At 41.1% G+C, this 17,737-nt stretch overlaps 1 protein-coding gene across 1 annotated transcript in view; it reads right to left on the reverse strand.

Moving 5' to 3' along the window:
• The window catches only part of LOC145402684 (uncharacterized), a 64,687-nt gene that overhangs the window by 12,436 nt on the left and 34,514 nt on the right, over positions 1–17,737 (reverse strand). The window contains exon 4 of the mRNA XM_080274658.1: positions 7,548–7,676. Within this exon, the coding sequence (XP_080130784.1) occupies positions 7,548–7,676 (129 nt within the window). The remainder of the gene's footprint in view (positions 1–7,547; positions 7,677–17,737) is intronic.

The raw sequence follows: 17,737 nt of genomic DNA on the forward strand, positions 1-17,737 counted from the left end.
TTGGGAGCATAGTCTTTAGGCAAAGGGGGAGAAAACTTTTTTTTTTTCGCTTGCGGTAAAAGCAGCTACCGACCGGAAGAGTAATCTACCTTTGTCGTCCTATTACTCGAAAACTATTGGGCGTATTGACTTCCTGTAAGAACCATGATAAAGAACAGTAAATTCTAGATATGTTCATTTGCAGAATATAAGTCTTTGGGAGCATTTTCTGTTGGAAAAGTTGGGAGCACAGACTTGGTTTTTTTCCTCGCTAGCGGTAAACTCGGAAGCACTCGGAGGAGTAATCTCACTTTGTCAGCCAATTACTCGAAAACTATTGGACGTAGCGATCCTGTATGAACCATGATAAAGAGCAGTAAATTGTACGTATGTTCATTTACAGAATATAAGCCTTTGGGAGCATTTTCTGTTGGAAAAGTTGGGGGAACAGACTTGTTTTTTTCCCCGCTAGTGGTACACTCAGAAGCGCTAGGAGGAGTAATCTCACTTTGTCGGCCAATTACTCGAAAACTATTGGACGTATCGATTTCCTGTACAAACCACGATAAAGAGCAGTAAGTTCTACGTACGTACAAGAAATAACAATGTAATATCCATGATAAGAATTCGTTATTACGTAGGCGGGAATATTGCGTATGCAATGCGTACATCACGAAAGTGACGTACGGACGTGAGTTCCTCGTCGTTTTTGGCGATTTACTCGAAAACTATGAGGCTTATCGAAATAATTTTTAGGTCATTAGAAAGCTGATGAAATTCTGCATAATATTATGCAATAAAAACATAACATGTACGAGAAAGTTTCAGTTTGAGGTCCTTGATTTTTTTTCAAAAATGGCTTTCAATTTTTGGCTGTTTTCTCGAAAACTACAAATCGTATCACAACCGGATTTGTCTCTTTAGAAAGCTGATGAAATTCTCTATAAAAACTTCTATAACATTTTCCTGTATGATGGATAACATTCGAATGGTGATGCTGGGAAGTGAACGTGATGTAGGGAAATGGTTATTCACGGCCGCCTAATGTTGTTTTATTCAGGTTTTCCTCTTTTTTTGTGGTGCTTATCATGTAGAACAAACATCGACGAATAAGATGACATAGGTTTCATGGCAGTATATTGATGTTTGGGTGGCGAAAATAAGGAGAGAATACGTGTTATTTGCCACGCCAGGCAGCCGGGCCGGGCGGCTTCGCAGATAAAGTCGTGCGCCGGAAAACTTACTGAAACATACTGTGTGCGAGAGGGTTAATGCAACCTCTCTACATCCATTGCACAAGGGTGAGCAATATTCAAGCTGAGAGTGCACCTGAGTCTTATAAATTATAGCCAACTGTTCATCAGCGAAGAAGTTAAGGACTCTGTGCAATAATCCAAGTTTCTTAGAGGCGGTTTTACCAAGTGATCTAACATGAGAGGTCCAGCTGAGGGCATTGTTAAGTGAAACACCAAGAATTTCAATACTTTTGGAGATGGGAATATTAGTGGCACTGAAGGTAATGTACGAATCTGGCAATATCTGTCTATTAGTAAATTGTATATATTTAGTTTTACTAGCATTAAAAGAGACAAGGTTGTTTTGTCCCTATTCACTGATCGTAGATAGGTCTTGATTTATGGAGATAGCAGTACTGAGTTGAGAGGTAGAGATATTAGACTTTGTAAATGGGTGTCTGAGTGTGAATGAACTATGTAGTGTTGAATCATCTGAGTATGAATGGATGGGATTGTGGGTGACAGATAAGAATATGACCCAGGAATAGGGTTGGCCAGAACTGACCCCTGCGGCATGCCGGTGTTAATTGAGTGGAAATTGAAATATACATCATCTACTTTTACTCTTACTTTCCTCTCACTAAGATATGAAAAAATCAAAGGAACAAAAGACGTTAGTCCACAGCAAGGGAGTTTGGACAGCAGGGAACGGTGCCATTCTCTGTCGCAAGCTTTAGAAATATCAAGAGTTACTGCATGAGTTTCTCCATGTAGATCAATTGATTGATGGATGGTATGAGTTAGGAGATTGCGTATGTCAATGTTGGATCTTTTGTGGCGAAAACAATATTGTCTATCACTAATTAATTTGTAGGATTCAAGATGTTTAACAATGTGCTTATTAATTAAAGTTTCAAATACCTTACCAAGAGAAGATGTGACAAATATTGGTCTGTAATCAGAGGAGTCAGAAGAACTTCCTTTCTTCGGAATTGGGTGGATATTGGTTTCTTTCCAAGAATTTGGGAATAAAGAAGTACGTATGCATAGTCTGAATAATATAGCTAGAACAGAGGCAAGTTCAGGGGAACACTTTTTCAAAACAATTGGCTGGATTCCATCTGGGCCTGGAGCTCTGTTGGTAGGTAAATTGTCTAGGATGGATTTTATGTATACATGGCGAGTGACAAGGCGACGTGGAGGCGATTAGTTTGTGGCCACCCCGAACGGGATTGAGGCGTCTGGCAATAGATAGATAGATAGATAGATGGCGAGTGATGAGAAGGGTGGGTGGTGAAGTGAATGAAAGGAAGGCAATGATTGATTATGTGTGTGTGGATGAAAGGATGCGAAGATGTGTAATGGATGCCAGAGCTTATACAGGTTGGGAGAGTAGACTTTCTGACTACTACTTGGTGGTGGCCAGAATCAAGGCCTAAATAAGATGGAGTAATAGAATAAGGGAAGGACGGGAAGAAGTAGTAGTTGCAAGGAGAGTGGAAAGGTTACAAGAGGATGAGAAAAAGGCAGAATATAAGAGAGAAGTGGAGGAACGATTGGGCAAATATGAATTGGAGCAGATGGGGGACGTGGAAGGTGTGTGCAGGATATTCACAGAAGAAATATGTGCAGCATGTGATGTGGTGCGTGGGATGAAGAGAAGACGGAGGGGGGTGCAAGGAACAGCGTGGTGGAATGAAGAGGTGAGACAGGCTGTGGCACAAAAGAAAGCATACAATGAATGGATCAGAAATAGGGGCATGGAAGAAGTTGAGAGGCGGAAGAGAGACTTATATGTAGAAAGAAAGAGAGAGGTGAAAAGATTAGTAAGAGAGACTAAGACGAGAGTGGATGAGGAATTTGGGAGGAATTTGAGTGTAAAGTGGAGGGACTGCAAGAAAATGTTCTGGAAAGAGGTGAAGAGAGTAAGGCAGGGTGGAAGTGAAGTTAGCAGGGGAGTGAACGATAAAAATGGTAGATTACTAGTGGAAAAGGGAGAAAAAGGGAGCAGATGGAGAGAACACTTTAAGGAATTGTTGAACATAGAGGATGGAAGTGATGCGAGTATAAGTGGCTGAAGAATGGCTGGGAGAAGGAGGGAGGTGAGAAGACAGGAAAAAAATCAGTAGGATAGAAGTTGTGGAAGCAATGAAGAAAGTTAAATTGGGGAAAGCCCCAGGAATTGATGGAGTGTGTGGTGAAATGTTGAAGCATGGGGGAGAGATAGTTGTAGAATGGATGTGGAAAATGTGCAGATTGGTCTGGGAGGAAGGTAGAGTTCCGGAGGATTGGAAGTCAGGTGTAATTATTCCCTTGTACAAAGGAAAAGGGGAAAAAGAAGTGTATGATAATCATAGGGGCATTTGTCTCCTTAATATAATAGGAAAAGTGTATGATAGGATACTTATTGACAGAGTTAGGGAAATAACAGAGGAATTAGTTGGAGAAGAACAGGGAGGCTTTAGGAAGGGAAGAGGTTGTATAGATCAGATATTCATTCTTAGATCTTTAGTGGAAAAGTTTCTATTGAAGGGAAAGAAGTTGTATGTGCCTTTCTTGGATTTAGAGAAAGCATATGACAGGGTGGATAGACAAGGATTGTGGAAAGTATTAAGAATATATGGAGTAGATGGGAAGTTGTTGAATGCTGTGAAGAGTATGTATGATGGTGCTAAGGCTGCAGTGCATGTGGACTGTGAACTGAGTGAATTTTTCTCTTTGAAGGTTGGGTTCAACCAGGGATGTGTCATGTCTCCATGGTTGTTCAATCTGTACATGGATGGGGTAATAAAAGAGGTACAAGGTAGGGTAGTCGATGTTGCAGTGGCCCTGATGAGAGGGGGTAGTGTTTGGAAACTCCATGTACTGTTGTTTGCAGATGATACTGTGTTGTTGAATGAAGACGAAGGGGAGCTGCAAGGCTTGGTGGATGAGTTTGGGAGAGTGTGTAAGAAACGCAATCTAAAGGTGAATGTTGGGAAGAGTAAAGTGATGGTCTTTGAGAGAGGAGAAGTCAGTGAATGTACAGCGAGGTTGGATGGTGAAGAATTGGAAAATGTGAGTAAGTTTAAGTACTTGGGTAGTGTGATGAGTAAGGGTGGAGGTTTGGAGGGTGAAGTGCTTGAAAGGGTACAGCAGGGAAGAAAGGTTGCTGGTTCCTTGAAAGCAGTGAGAGTAAAGTGATGGTCTTTGAGAGAGGTGAAGTCAGTGAATGTACAGCGAGGTTGTATGGTGAAGAATTGGAAAATGTGAGTACGTTTAAGTACTTGGGTAGTGTGATGAGTAAGGGTGGAGGTTTGGAGGGTGAAGTGCTTGAAAGGGTACAGCAGGGAAGAAAGGTTGCTGGTTTCTTGAAAGCAGTGATAAGAAACAGGGAAGTGAGCATGGAAGTGAAAAAGTTACTACATGATACCAACTCTAACGTATGGAAGTGAAGCTAGGACGTTGTTGGAAGGGCATAAGTCAAGAATGAGAGCAGTGGAAATGAGTTATTTAAGAGGAGCTTGTGGAGTCACATGGAGAGATAGGCTGACAAATGAGGATATAAAGGAGCATTGTGGTGTGGATGTGGATGTGATAGGAAGCATTAGGAGGAATACACTGAGGTTGTTTGGCCATGTGGAGAGGATGGAGGGTGAAAGACTGACGAAGACAGTGTATGTGAGTGAGGTGGAGGGGGGAAGAGGGAGGGGAAGGCCGAGGATGAGATGGAGGGATGGGGTGGAGAGGTATATGAGAGAGGGGTGTGTGATTTGGGAGCAGGGAAGTGAAATAGCGGGGGACAGGGCGACGTGAAGGCGATTTGTTTGTGGTCACCCCGAACGGGATTGAGGCGTCTGGCAATAGATAGATAGATAGATAGTCTGTATTTTAAGTTGGGCAATTTCGGGAGAGTCAAGTTCCAGTACCGGGACTTTCTGGTTGGTATCCTCTATGGTAGAGTTATTGGCAAATGTACTGGCAAAAATATCTGCTTTCCCACGCGGGTCATTTGTAATGTTGCCATCTGAAGATTTTAATGGGGGAATGGAAGATGACTTGTTACAGTTATTATTGAAAGAATTAAGTGTTGACCAGAATACTCTATTGTCATTAGGGTTGTTAAGTAGTTTTGATGATTGCTTTTGAAGAAAGTTTGATTTAGCTAGATGTAATACAGCTGTTGCATGATTTCTAGCAATATTAAATTGACAGAGTGATTCAGATGTTTTTTATTTTAAGTAAGAGTTATATGCTAATGAGTTTTGGGCTGTTGCTCTGGCGCAGTTGCCATCAAACCATTTTGGAGAGTTCGATCTTTTAGTGAACTGTTGACCTGGAACTACCTAATTTATTATGTATTGTCTAGATATCCTGACAATTATTTCACAGCATATAAATTAGCAGCTGTCACCACGCTGACATTGTCAACCCTTCCCTGTCCATAATATGCCACATCATTTAGTTTACTGTCGTCTTTCGAGGTGAAACCATGTCGGATTCGCGCCCCTCCATTTACACCGCATCTGAGCCCATTGCAAAGGGCCCTGTGACCTCTACCCCTACTAAACCTCGTGTGGGAAGGGGTAAAGGACTAAGTGACTCTGCTGTGGAATATGAACTGGCTAATATATCCATGATGATGAACAGTGACTACGATCTTTCTGGTGGATCATGTGATGAGCCAGTGGAGGAAATGGTGACAGATACTCCCAGTACGAGTGCTTCAGTGTTCCAAGTTCGTCCTGGTTCCAAGGGAAAGGAGCCCTTAGTTACTGCAAGTGACAGTGCATAACATAGTGTGAATAAACTGAAATGCAAATAATGTAAATAAAATAGAAAATGTAAACAGAAGTGTAAATAATTACTAATATAAGAATTTGAGTATAAATACTTGGAGTAATGACAGTGAAAGTAAAAGCTTTGCTCTCTACGCTAGTTTACTGAACGAGAAAGTGAATGCCTGGATTGAAAATAAGCTACTAGTACTGCATGAAACTTATGGATAAATAATGTGTATATATATATATATATATATATATATATATATATATATATATATATATATATATATATATGAAGTATAATAAAGTACTAGGAGTATAAAATGTGAGTGTGTTTATTATAAATGACAGCTCCGCCTCAGAATACCAGCGGGGAATGAGCGCAGGTGGAAAGCTCGTATGCGCTCGTAATTTACATTGCTTTCACAATTTTTTTTTTTTTTGGAATATGGATTCCAAACTACTTTAAATTAATAGAATAGTGCTTGTAGTGATAATATCAGGCAGTGGTAACCATATTACGGGGTATCGGGAAGTGTAAAGTGGAGACTTTGTTACCCAACTTCAGAAGTATCCACAAGTCCTACAGTAGTCGACGAAGGTTCAACAAACATCACACGAGAAAGTTGAAGGTATGTGCAATAAGCATAATTAATTATAATATTCTAGACCTAATAACTGATTTTTGGCAAATATTTTTAAAAAGTCAGTTGGAGCGTGATTATCCCCGAGTGACAGGCACGGCGCGCTTCCGACATCCCTGTGGTTAAGGGGTTAATAAAAAAATTAAAAAAATCCTGGACCCTCATCTGGATCCGGATCTGCTTCAGAATCTAATAAACTCTCTTTTGCCCAAATGGCTACCCCTCTGGAGAATTTCATCTAAAATTGGTTCTAACTTTTTGAGATATTTTGTCGAAAGACAAACAGACAGACACAAGTGATCACATAAAATGCGGAAAACCTCCTTGGCGGAAATAACAGCACAATTCAGAGTAAACCCCAAACACCTCATTCACAATAGCAAATACACAAAATAAGTATGAGTAGCCTACACAAAACTCTACTACATAGTAGCATACGGACTAAAATTCGTAGTCACCTAAACACAATCTCTCTCTCTCTCTCTCTCTCTCTCTCTACAGTATATATATATATATATATATATATATATATATATGATCATTTGCTTTAGCTTTCATCTTACGTAACAGAAAAACTTCTTGTAGATTTGATAGTATAATTTACTTTAATCTTCATCTTCTGTAACAGGAAATTGCTTGTAGATGCGATCACTGGTACATTTAATTTTCCACGGCTAATAATACTTATCACTTTATTACATGAAAAATTACTAACTCTCCACTTTGATTTCCATGCTATAGCAACAATTAACGCTTGAATTTAATGCTAATCACAAAGAGCCGTCGTTCTTGCCTGATTCTGCCACAGAGTTATGAAAAATAAGATGCCATAGGTCGAAAACCGCCACCCTGTTAAAGTGAACACACTGTACAATAACTTAGAATAACTACGACTTATTAGAAACTACTATTTTACGTGAACCTACTTGTAAAATTTATCTGGATAATATGGAATGCATGTTTTCTTAGATAATCCTTTATTAGACGACCAACTCGCCATAGTCACTGGTGGGGTTCCCGGAGGGAAGTAAGGATGGTCCAGAAAGACATTCATTCTGAAATACATAAAATAATCATAATATCTTTAGACATCTGCATTGGTATGTTGTTTTTCTCTGGCCTAAAACTGCCATCTCTCCAGCTTAAATGCTGAGGCGTAACAGAAGAAAAACACTAGAATACAATACTGATGGCGAAAAAAGTGCTACGGAAATGATCCAGAACCGTAATTATATCTATTTCTACCACAGGGATAGTGAAGTAAGTAGAATGACGACGTAAATCTGGACCAAGTCATGGTAAATCATTTAACCCCTTAACCGCGGGGCGTCACTTTCGTGACGCTTGGGAGCAAGGGATCATACTGCGGGGCGTCGCTTTTGTGATTCTGTGTTATTTTGAATTCACCCGGGCTTCCAAGTGGGGGCTTGTATCATCTATCAGTACTGCCGATGTCCAACACTAGTCAGCACTCCTAATCTCATCTGTACTCCCATCCATTGTTGACAATTTAGCCATTTCTCCCCGTTCTTGACTCCCCTCCCTACCCCCCCTCCATTACCCTATGCTCTCGCCTGCCCGGCCATGCTACGCTAAGTAAATCTTCCCTGGAATTTTTCACTGATTTCATCCATTGAAATAAGCCCTATGTGGTATTCTTATACCAAATAATATATACAAGAAAGAAATCAGGTAAGTGAGAGTGCCATACACCTGGAATTGGCTAATTATCACCTGACAACACCTCACGTGCACTCGTTCGCTAATTTTCGCTGTTTTTTTCCCCTTGAAATATGCCGTATAATCTATTTTCGTAATAAATATACATGTAAGGAGAGAAGGGAGAAGCCTAAGTGATATTTACATTCACCTGGAACTACCTAATTTATAATGTATTGTCTAGATTTCCTGCCAATCATATCAGTGCTACACAAAGCTGTTTCAAGATTTAACATTGGTAGCTCTGATTATATATCTCCTAAGTAGGCCTCTAATCTATTTTCGTAATAAATATACACGTAAGGAGGGAAGGGAGAATATTTACATTCACCTGGAACTACCAAATTTATAATGTATTGTCTAGATTTCCTGCCAATCATATCAGTGCTAGACTTAGCTGTTTCAAGAAGTAATATTGGTAACTCTGAATAACCCCTAAAGCAGGCCTCTAGGCTGCCCCTGCGTTATCAGTGTACTCTCATCTTCCGAAGTGAGAGGACGTATGTTTCAACTTGCTGACTTCAAGGCCTTTTTTCACCCCCATGCAAATGGCTCTGTGACCTTTACCCCCTACTAAACCTCGTGTGGAAAGAGGTAAAGGGCTGACAATTGATAAAAGAGTGACTACGATCTTTCTATTGAGTAAAACAGTGCAAGTGGAATTGTAAATAATGTGTAAATAATGTGTAAACAGCAAGTGAAAGTAATGAATGTAAATATACGTGAACAATGGAAAATAGTTTTATATAATTATTTCAAGTGACAGTGCACAACACAGTGTAAATAAAATAGAAATGTAAATAACGTAAATAAAATAGAGAACGTAAATAGAAATGTAAATGAGTAGTATTATAAGAATACGAGTATATACCCTAGGAGTAATGAAAGTGAAAGTTTCACTCTAGCATGTCTGAATACTATGAGTTATGAGAGTGAAGATGAAAGTGACATTCACTCTCAATGCCAGTATACAGGACGAGAAAGTGAATGCTACATATTTTACTGAAAGAAATTGAATCCCTACAGTGACAATAAACTAATACTACTGAAGGAAACTTATGGATAAAGACTGTAGATATATATAAGTGTTATATAGTAATAGAAATATAAAGTGTGAGGGGTTTTATGAATAATAAATGACAGACTACCATGAGCGAACTAGTGCCAGTGCGACGATCAGACGTGCTCGTAATTTCCATTGCTTTCACAGGGGTTTTTTTTTGAGTATGGATCCCAAACTACTTGAAAATTGTAGAATAGTGTTTATAGTGTTTGTATCTGGCTGTGGTAATCATATTACGGGTTGTCGGGAAGTGTAAAGTGGAGACTTCGTTACCCAACTTCAGAGGTCTCCACAAGTCCTACGGTAACTGACGAAGGCTCAACAATCATTCCAGGAGAAAGCTGAAGGTATGTGCCATAAGCATATTTAATTTTATTATTCTAGGACTAATAACTGATTTTTGGCAAATATTTTTTGAGAGTCTGTCGGAGCCCAAATAACCCCGCGGCACACGCAAGTCATTGGTAAACAAGCCCGCGGTGTAGGGGTTAAATAAATAAAGGGTAACACACAAACCTTATAACCAGCCAACACGTGTTCCCTACGTGACAATAAGTGGGTTGGCAGAGGGTTAGTGCCCCTCCCGAGAAAACAACTAACTAAAAATACGAACAGGAGACCTCGGACCAGGACTGACCAAAAGGTGGCGACTAAGGACCGAACAAAGGACTTGGTACGGATAGCTACATCGAATGTATGGGGTTCAAATGATCAGGGGAAAGAAAGATAGATTGTCCAGGTGCTTGATGGTGGGAAACTGGATGTATGTGGATTAATTGAAACAAAATGGTGGGGTGAGAATGTGAGAGAATGGGAGTATGGACGTGGTCTATGCTCGTGAGTATGAGAATGAGAGGGCAAAAAAAGGAGTGTGCACTGTTGTAACAGATGGAGGAAGAATATAAGAGTATGGATCAGTTGGCTCAAGGATTCTGTGGGTAAGATTGAATGTTGGACTACAAATGTGGGCGATTGTGTGCGTGTATGCACCAACACAAGATTGTGCAAGCAGAATTAGATAAGAGTTGTGGACAAATGTGGAACCTTGCAGGGAAAAGTTTGAAAGGAATGAGAGAGTGTTTTTGATTGGAAATAGAAATGGAAAAGTAGGCAATGTGAAGGTGGATGGAATAGTTGGAGATTGGGGTGTGCCTGCAGAGGTGGATGATAATGACAGTGCTTTATTGGACATTTGTGCCGGAAGGGGCTTGGTGATACCTAATACCCTCTTCAGGCACAAAATGATCATAGGTATACGAGGCGAGTGATGAGAAGGGTGGGTGGTGAACTGAATGAACGGAAGGCAATGCTTGATTATGTGTGTGTGGATGAAATGACGATAATGTGTGTAATGGATGCAAGAGTAAATAGAGGCTTGGAGAGTGAACTTTCGGACCACCACTTGGTGGTGGTCAGGATCAAAGACCAAACGAAATGGAGAAATATAAGGGAAGGACAGGTGGAAGTACTTCTTACAAGGAGGGTGGAAAAGTTACAAGAGGATAGAACAAAGGCAGAATATAAGAGGGAAGTGGAGGAGCGATTGCATAAATATAGATTGGAGCAGATGGGGGACGTGGAAGGTCTATCTATCTATTGCCAGTCTTCTTAATCCCATACAGGGTGGCCACAAATAAATCGCCTCAACGTCGCCCTGTCAACTGCCATTTCACTGCCCTGCTCCCAACTCATCTCATATACCTCCGCACTCCATCTCTCCAGCTCATCCTTAGCCTCTCCCCTCCCTCTTTCCCCCTCCACCTCACTCATGTACACTCTCCTCGTCAGTCTCTCTCTCTCTCCATCCTCTCCACATGGCCAAACCACCTCAGTGTGTTTCTCCTAACGCTTCCTATCACATCCACATCCACACCAAAATATTCCTTTACATCCTCATTTGCCAGTCTGTTTCTCCGTGTGACTCCACATGCTTCTCTCAAATAACTCATTTCCACAGCTCTCACTCTTGACATGTGTCCCTCCAGCAATGTCCAAGCTTCACTTCCAAACGTTAGAGTTGGTATCACAATACTGTTATGTAATAACTTTTTCACTTCCATGCTCTCTTCCATGTTTCTTATCACTGCTTTCAAGGAACCAACAACTTTTCATCATTGGTGTACCCTTTCAAACACTTCACCCTATAAACTTCCATCCTTACTCAGCACACTACCCAAGTACTTAAACGTACTCACATTTTCCATTTCCTATCATACATCCTTACTGTACATTCACTGGCTTCACTTCTTTCGAAGACCATAACTTTACTGTTCCCCACATTCACCTTTAGATTCCGTTACTTACACACTATCCCAAACTCATCCACCAAGCCTTGCAGCTCCCCTTTGTCTTCACTTAGCAAAACACAGTATCATCCGCAAACAACAGTACTGGGAGTTTCCAAACACTGCCCTCTCTCACTAGGGCCACTCCGACATCCACTGCCCTACCTTGTATCTCTTTTATAACCGCATCCATGTAATTCCTGAACAACCATGGAGACATACCACATCCCTGTTTCAACCCAACCTTCAAATAGAAGAACTTACTCAGTTCACTATCCACACACACTGCAGCCTTAGCACCCTCATACATACTTTTCACAGCATTCAACAACTTCCCATCTACTCCATATATTCTTAATACTTTCCACAATCCTTGTCTATCCACCCTGTCATATGCTTTCTCCAAATCCATGAAGGCCGCATGCAACTTCTTTCCCTTATCTAGAAACTTTTCCACTAAAGATCTAAGAATGAATATCTGATCTACACAACCTCTTTCCTTCCAAAAGCCTCCCTGTTGTTCCCCAACTAATTCATCTGTTATTTTTCTTTGTCAATACGTATCCTACCACATACTTTTCCTATTACACTAAGAAGACAAATGGCCCTATGATTACCACACACTTCTTTCTCCCCTTTCCCTTTGAACAAGGGAATAATAATACCTGACTTCCAATCCTCCAGGACTTTACCTTCCTCCCAGGCCAATCTGCACATATTCCACATCCATTCTACTACTATCTCCCATGCTTCAGCATTTCACCTTACACTCCATCATTTCCTGGAGCTTTCCCATTTTGACTTTCTTCATTGCTTCCACAACTTAAATCCTACTGATTTCTTCCTGTCTTCTCATTTCTTTCCTTCTCCCAGCCATTCCCCAGCCACTTATATTCGCATTACTTTCATTCTCTATGTTCAGCAATTCCTCCATCTGCTCACTATTTCTCCCTTCTCCACTAGTAATCTACCATTTTTATCTTTCACTCTCCTACTAACTTCACTGCCACCCTGTCCAGCTCTCTTTACCTCTTTCCAGAACATTTTCTTACACTCAAATTCCTTGCAAATTCCTTGCCCACTCTCTTCTTACTCTCTCTTACTAATCTTTTCACCTCTCTCTTCCTTTCTACATATAACTCTCTATTCCATCTCTCAACTTCTTCCATGTCCCTTTTTCTCATCCATTCATTATATGCTTTCTTCTTTTGTTTCTCAATCTGTCTCACCTCTTCATTCCACCATGCTGTTCCTTGCATCCCTTTTTGTCTTCTCTTCACCCCACACACTACCTCACATGCTGCACATATTTCTCCTGTGAATATCTTGCACACACCTTCAACATCCCCCATCTGCCCCAGTTCATATTTATCAAATCGTTCCTCCAGTTCACTCTTATATTCTGCATTTTTTACATTCTCTTCTAACCTTTCCACTCTCCTTGCATCTACTCCTTCCTCCCGTCCGTCCCTTCTATTTCTCCATTTTACTTGGACCTTGAGTCTGACCACCACCAAGTGGTTGTAAGAAAGTCCATTCCCTCAACCCCTATATGCTCTTGCATCCATTACACATCTTCATATTCTTTCTTCCACACACACATAAGCAATCATTGCCTTCCGTTCATTCAGTTCACCACCCACCCTTCTCATCATTCGCCATGTATACCGATGATCATTTTGTGCTTGAAGAGGGTATTGGCTATCACCAACCCCCTCCCAGCACAAATGTCCACTAAAGCACTGCCATTCTCATCCAGTTCTGCAGGCACACCCCACTCACCAACTTCTCCATCCACCTTCACATTCCCCACTTTACCATTCATATCACCAGTCAAAAACACACTCTCATTTCTTTCAAACTTTTCCATACACAATTCCACATTCGTCCAGATCTCTGCTCTCTCTCTCCTTGCACGATCATGTATTGGTGCATACAAGCACACAATCGCCCACATTTGTAATCCAACTTTCAATCTAACCCACACAATCGTTAAGCCAAGTGATCCATACTTTCTTATATTCTTCTTCCATCTGTTACTCATAACAATACACACTCCTTCTCTTGCCCTCTCATTCTCACTTACTCCTGCACATATACCCATCCATAGTCCCATTCCTTCACACTCTCACCTCTCCAATTAGTTTCAGTTAATCTACATACATCCACTTTTGCACCCTCAAGCACCTGGAGAATCTCTCTCTCTTTCATCTCATTATTTGCACCCCTTACATTCCACGTCGCCATCCGTATCATGTCCTTTGTTCGGTCCTTAGTCGTTATCTTTTGGTCAGTCCTGGTCCGAGGCTTCTTGTTTGTATTATTAGTTAGCTGTTTTCCGGGGAGGGGCACTAACCCTATGCCAACCCACTTGCTGTCACGTAGGGAACACATGTCGGTTGGTTATAAGGTTACCACCCAGCGTGTAAATGCTTTCCTGGTTTACATGAAATCATTTGGCTTGCCACTCAATGTAGAGCTACCTTAAAAACATAGTACCACTACATTAAGTAGATGGATGATGGACACCCCCACCTACCACGTGGAAGGTGTGTGCAGATATTCACAGAAGAAATCTGTGCAGCATGTGAGGTGGTGTGTGGGGTGAAGAGAAGACGAAAGGGGATGCAATGAACAGCATGGTGGACTGAAGAAGTGAGAGAGGCTGTGGCATAAAAGAAGAAAGCATATAGAGAGTGGATGAGAAACAGGGGCGTGGAAGAAGTAGAGAGATGGAAAAATGAGTTATATATAGAGAGGAAGAGAGAGATGAAAAGATTAGTAAGAGAGTAAGAAGAGAGTGCATGAGGAATTTTGAAGGAATTTGAGTATATAGTAGAGGGAGTGTAAGAAAATGTTCTGGAAAGAGGTAAAGAGAGTTAGACAGGGTGCCAAAGAAGTTAGTTGGGGGAGTGAAAGATAAAAATGGTAGATCACAAGTGGAGAAAGGAGAAAAAGTGAGCAGATGGAGGGAACACTTTATGGAATTGATGAACATAGAGAATGAAAGTAATGCAGGTATAAGTGGCTGGGGAATAACTGGGAGAAGGAGGGATGTGAGAAGAGAGGAAGAAATCAATAGGATGGAAATTGTGTAAGCAATGAAGAAAGTCAAAATGGGGAAAGCCCCAGGAATTGATGGAGTGTATGGTGAAATGCTGAAGCATGGATGAGAGATGGTGCTTGAGTGGTTGTGGAAGATGTGCAAATTGGCCTGGGAGGAAGGTAGAGTCCCGGAGGATTGGAAGTCAGGTATAATTATCCCCTTGTACAAAGGAATAGGGGGGAAAAAAAAGTGTGCGGTAATTATATGGGCATTCGCCTTCTTAGTGTAATAGGAAAAATGTATGGTAGGATACTTATTGACAGAGTTAGGGAAATAACAGAGGAATTAGTTGGAGAAGAACAGGAAGGTTTTATGAAGAGAAGAGGTTGTGTAGATCAGATATTCAATCTTAGATCTTTAGTGGAAAAATTTCTAGAGAAAGGAAAGAAGTTGTATGCAGCCTTCATGGATTTGGGGAAAGCATATGACAGGGTGGATAGACAAGGATTGTGGAAAGTATTAAGAATATATGGAGCAGATGGGAAATTACTGAAGGACGTGAAGAGTATGTATGAGGGTGCTAAGGCTGCAGTGCATGTGGATGGTGAAATGAGTGAATTTTACTGTTTGAAGGTTGGATTGAGACAAGGATGTATCATGTCTCCATGGTTGTTCAGTCTGTACTGTATATGGATGGATGTGTCATGTGCCCATGGTTGTTCAATCTGTACATGGATGGGGAAATACAAGAGATACGTGGTAGGGCAGTGGATATTGGAGTGGTCCTAGTGAGAGAGGGCAGTGTTTGGAAACTACTAGTGCTGTTATTTGCAGATGATACTGTGTTGTTAAGTGAAGACGTCAGGGAGCTTCAAGGTTTGGTGGATGAGTTTGGTGTAAGAAACGGAATCTAAAGGTGAATGTAGAGATGTGGAAAGTGATAGTCTTCGAGAGAAGTGAAGTCAGTGAATGTACAGTGAGGTTGGATGAGAATGAAATGGAAAATGTGAGTGCATTTAAGTACTTGGGTAGTGTGATGAGTAAGGATGAATGTTTTGAGGGTGAAGTGCTTGAACGGGTACAGCAGGGAACAAAGGTTCCTGGTCCCCTGAAAGCAGTGATAAGAAACAGGGAAGTGAGCATGGAAGTGAAAACTCTTTTACATGACAGTACTGTGATACAAAGTCTAATGTATGGAAGTGAAGCTTGAACCTTGTTGGAGGGACACAAGTCAGGAGTGAGAGCAGTGGAAATGAGTTATTTGAGAGGAGCATGTGGAGTCACATGGAGAGACAGACTGACAAATGAGGAAGTGAAGGAGCATTGTGGTGTGGATGTGGATGTGATAGGAAGCCTTTTGAGAAACACACTGAGGTGGTTTGGCCATGTGGAGTGAATGGAGAGTGAGAGACTAACGAAGAGAGTGTATATGAGTGATGAGGAGGGGAGGAGAGGGAGGAGGAGGCCAAGGACGAGATGGAGGGATGGAGTGGAGCGGTATATGAGAAAGGGTGGGTGGGTGAGATGAGAGTAGGGCAATAAAATAGCGGGGGAAAGGGTTTCATGGAGGCGATTTGTTTGTGGTCACCCCTTGCGGGATTAAGGCGTCTGGCAATAGACAGAGAGACACGAAAGACTGAGCATTTCAATTTAAGAATTCTTTTAAGCTCTCTTGGAGACATTATACCGAATGGTTGCAAACCTTACATCTCACAGACTCCAAACAAGTACCGAAAGAGAGTGACATAATTGAACAAATTTATTGTTTGTATAATGATAAAACAATAAAGCCAGATGCAGATGCATTATGATGTTAAACAAAAAATTTATATCTATCTCTGCCTATTAAACCGAAGCGTCCCAACGACTTTTGGATATGTTGCCACGTTTTGTCACAGTGGCACCCGACAACGTATCCATGTTTTGCAATTGAAGGTCTGTCATTTGCATATTTTTCAAGTTTCACAGGTGATTTTTGGTAGACACATGTGGGAGACCTTCCTCTACCCACCGTCAGGCAGGGATACTGTATGACCCCACCTGACGCCCCGTCCTCCCCTGCACGCCATTTTCTCGGCAACTCACCTGTTAGCGATGACCTGGCCAGTAAAGACATGTCACACAACAGTCTCTCCAATGACGAAATTCAAGGCGAAAGTGATTCCCGAGGTGGAAGACAAAGTAAGAAACAAGCCAGAGAAAGAAACAAGCAGAAGTGATGAGGGGGTAATGTCATAAAGGAAAGTGCCATGTGTTGATGTGTTCGGTGAGTGAACAAGGCTTATATCGCCTGTATTATTGTGTGAGAAGCAATATACTCTTGTACTACATATAAAATCGTATCAAATAAATAAATATTTACATATAATGAATGGTTTGGAATAGTTATCCCTCCAAAGAAAACGTCTTCTCTGAAGCCTGGCCTGAGAGAACACGGTACCAAGGTGGGGGTACTGTTTCCTGTATTAGTAGTTCTAAATTCAAATGAGCACTTTCTCTCAGAATTTTCGATGTTTCTGATAAAAAGCGGAAGTTTTAGCCCAATTTTTTTTTTTCGAAAATCTGCCGGGATTGGGCGGCCGGGATCAGGCGGGTTAAAAAGACAGAGTATTTGTTTTTAGGTTATCACGGGCTTTGACTACTCACGGAATATTCATTCTATAATGTATGCTTTTGTTGTATTAAAATCATGCTGTAATTAGTCATACTTTCTTCTTCAGCAGTTCTTCTATTTTCAAAAAGGATGAGTAAGGATGGAGGTTTGGAGGGTGAAGTGCTTGAAAGGGTACAGCAGGGAAGAAAGGTTGCTGGTTCTTTGAAAGCAGTGATAAGAAACAGGGAAGTGAGCATGGAAGTGAAAAAGTTACTACATGACAGTATTATGATACCAACTCTAACGTACGGAGGTGAAGCTTGGACATTGCTGGAAGGACACAAGTCAAGAGTGAGAGCAGTGGAAATGAGTTATTTAAGAGGAGCCTGTGGAGTCACACGGAGAGACAG

Source organism: Coenobita brevimanus, chromosome 58 (genome assembly GCF_032717465.1).
Source record: "Coenobita brevimanus isolate Jiangsu-jjx chromosome 58, ASM3271746v2, whole genome shotgun sequence".
Classification (NCBI taxonomy): Eukaryota; Metazoa; Arthropoda; class Malacostraca; order Decapoda; family Coenobitidae; genus Coenobita; species Coenobita brevimanus.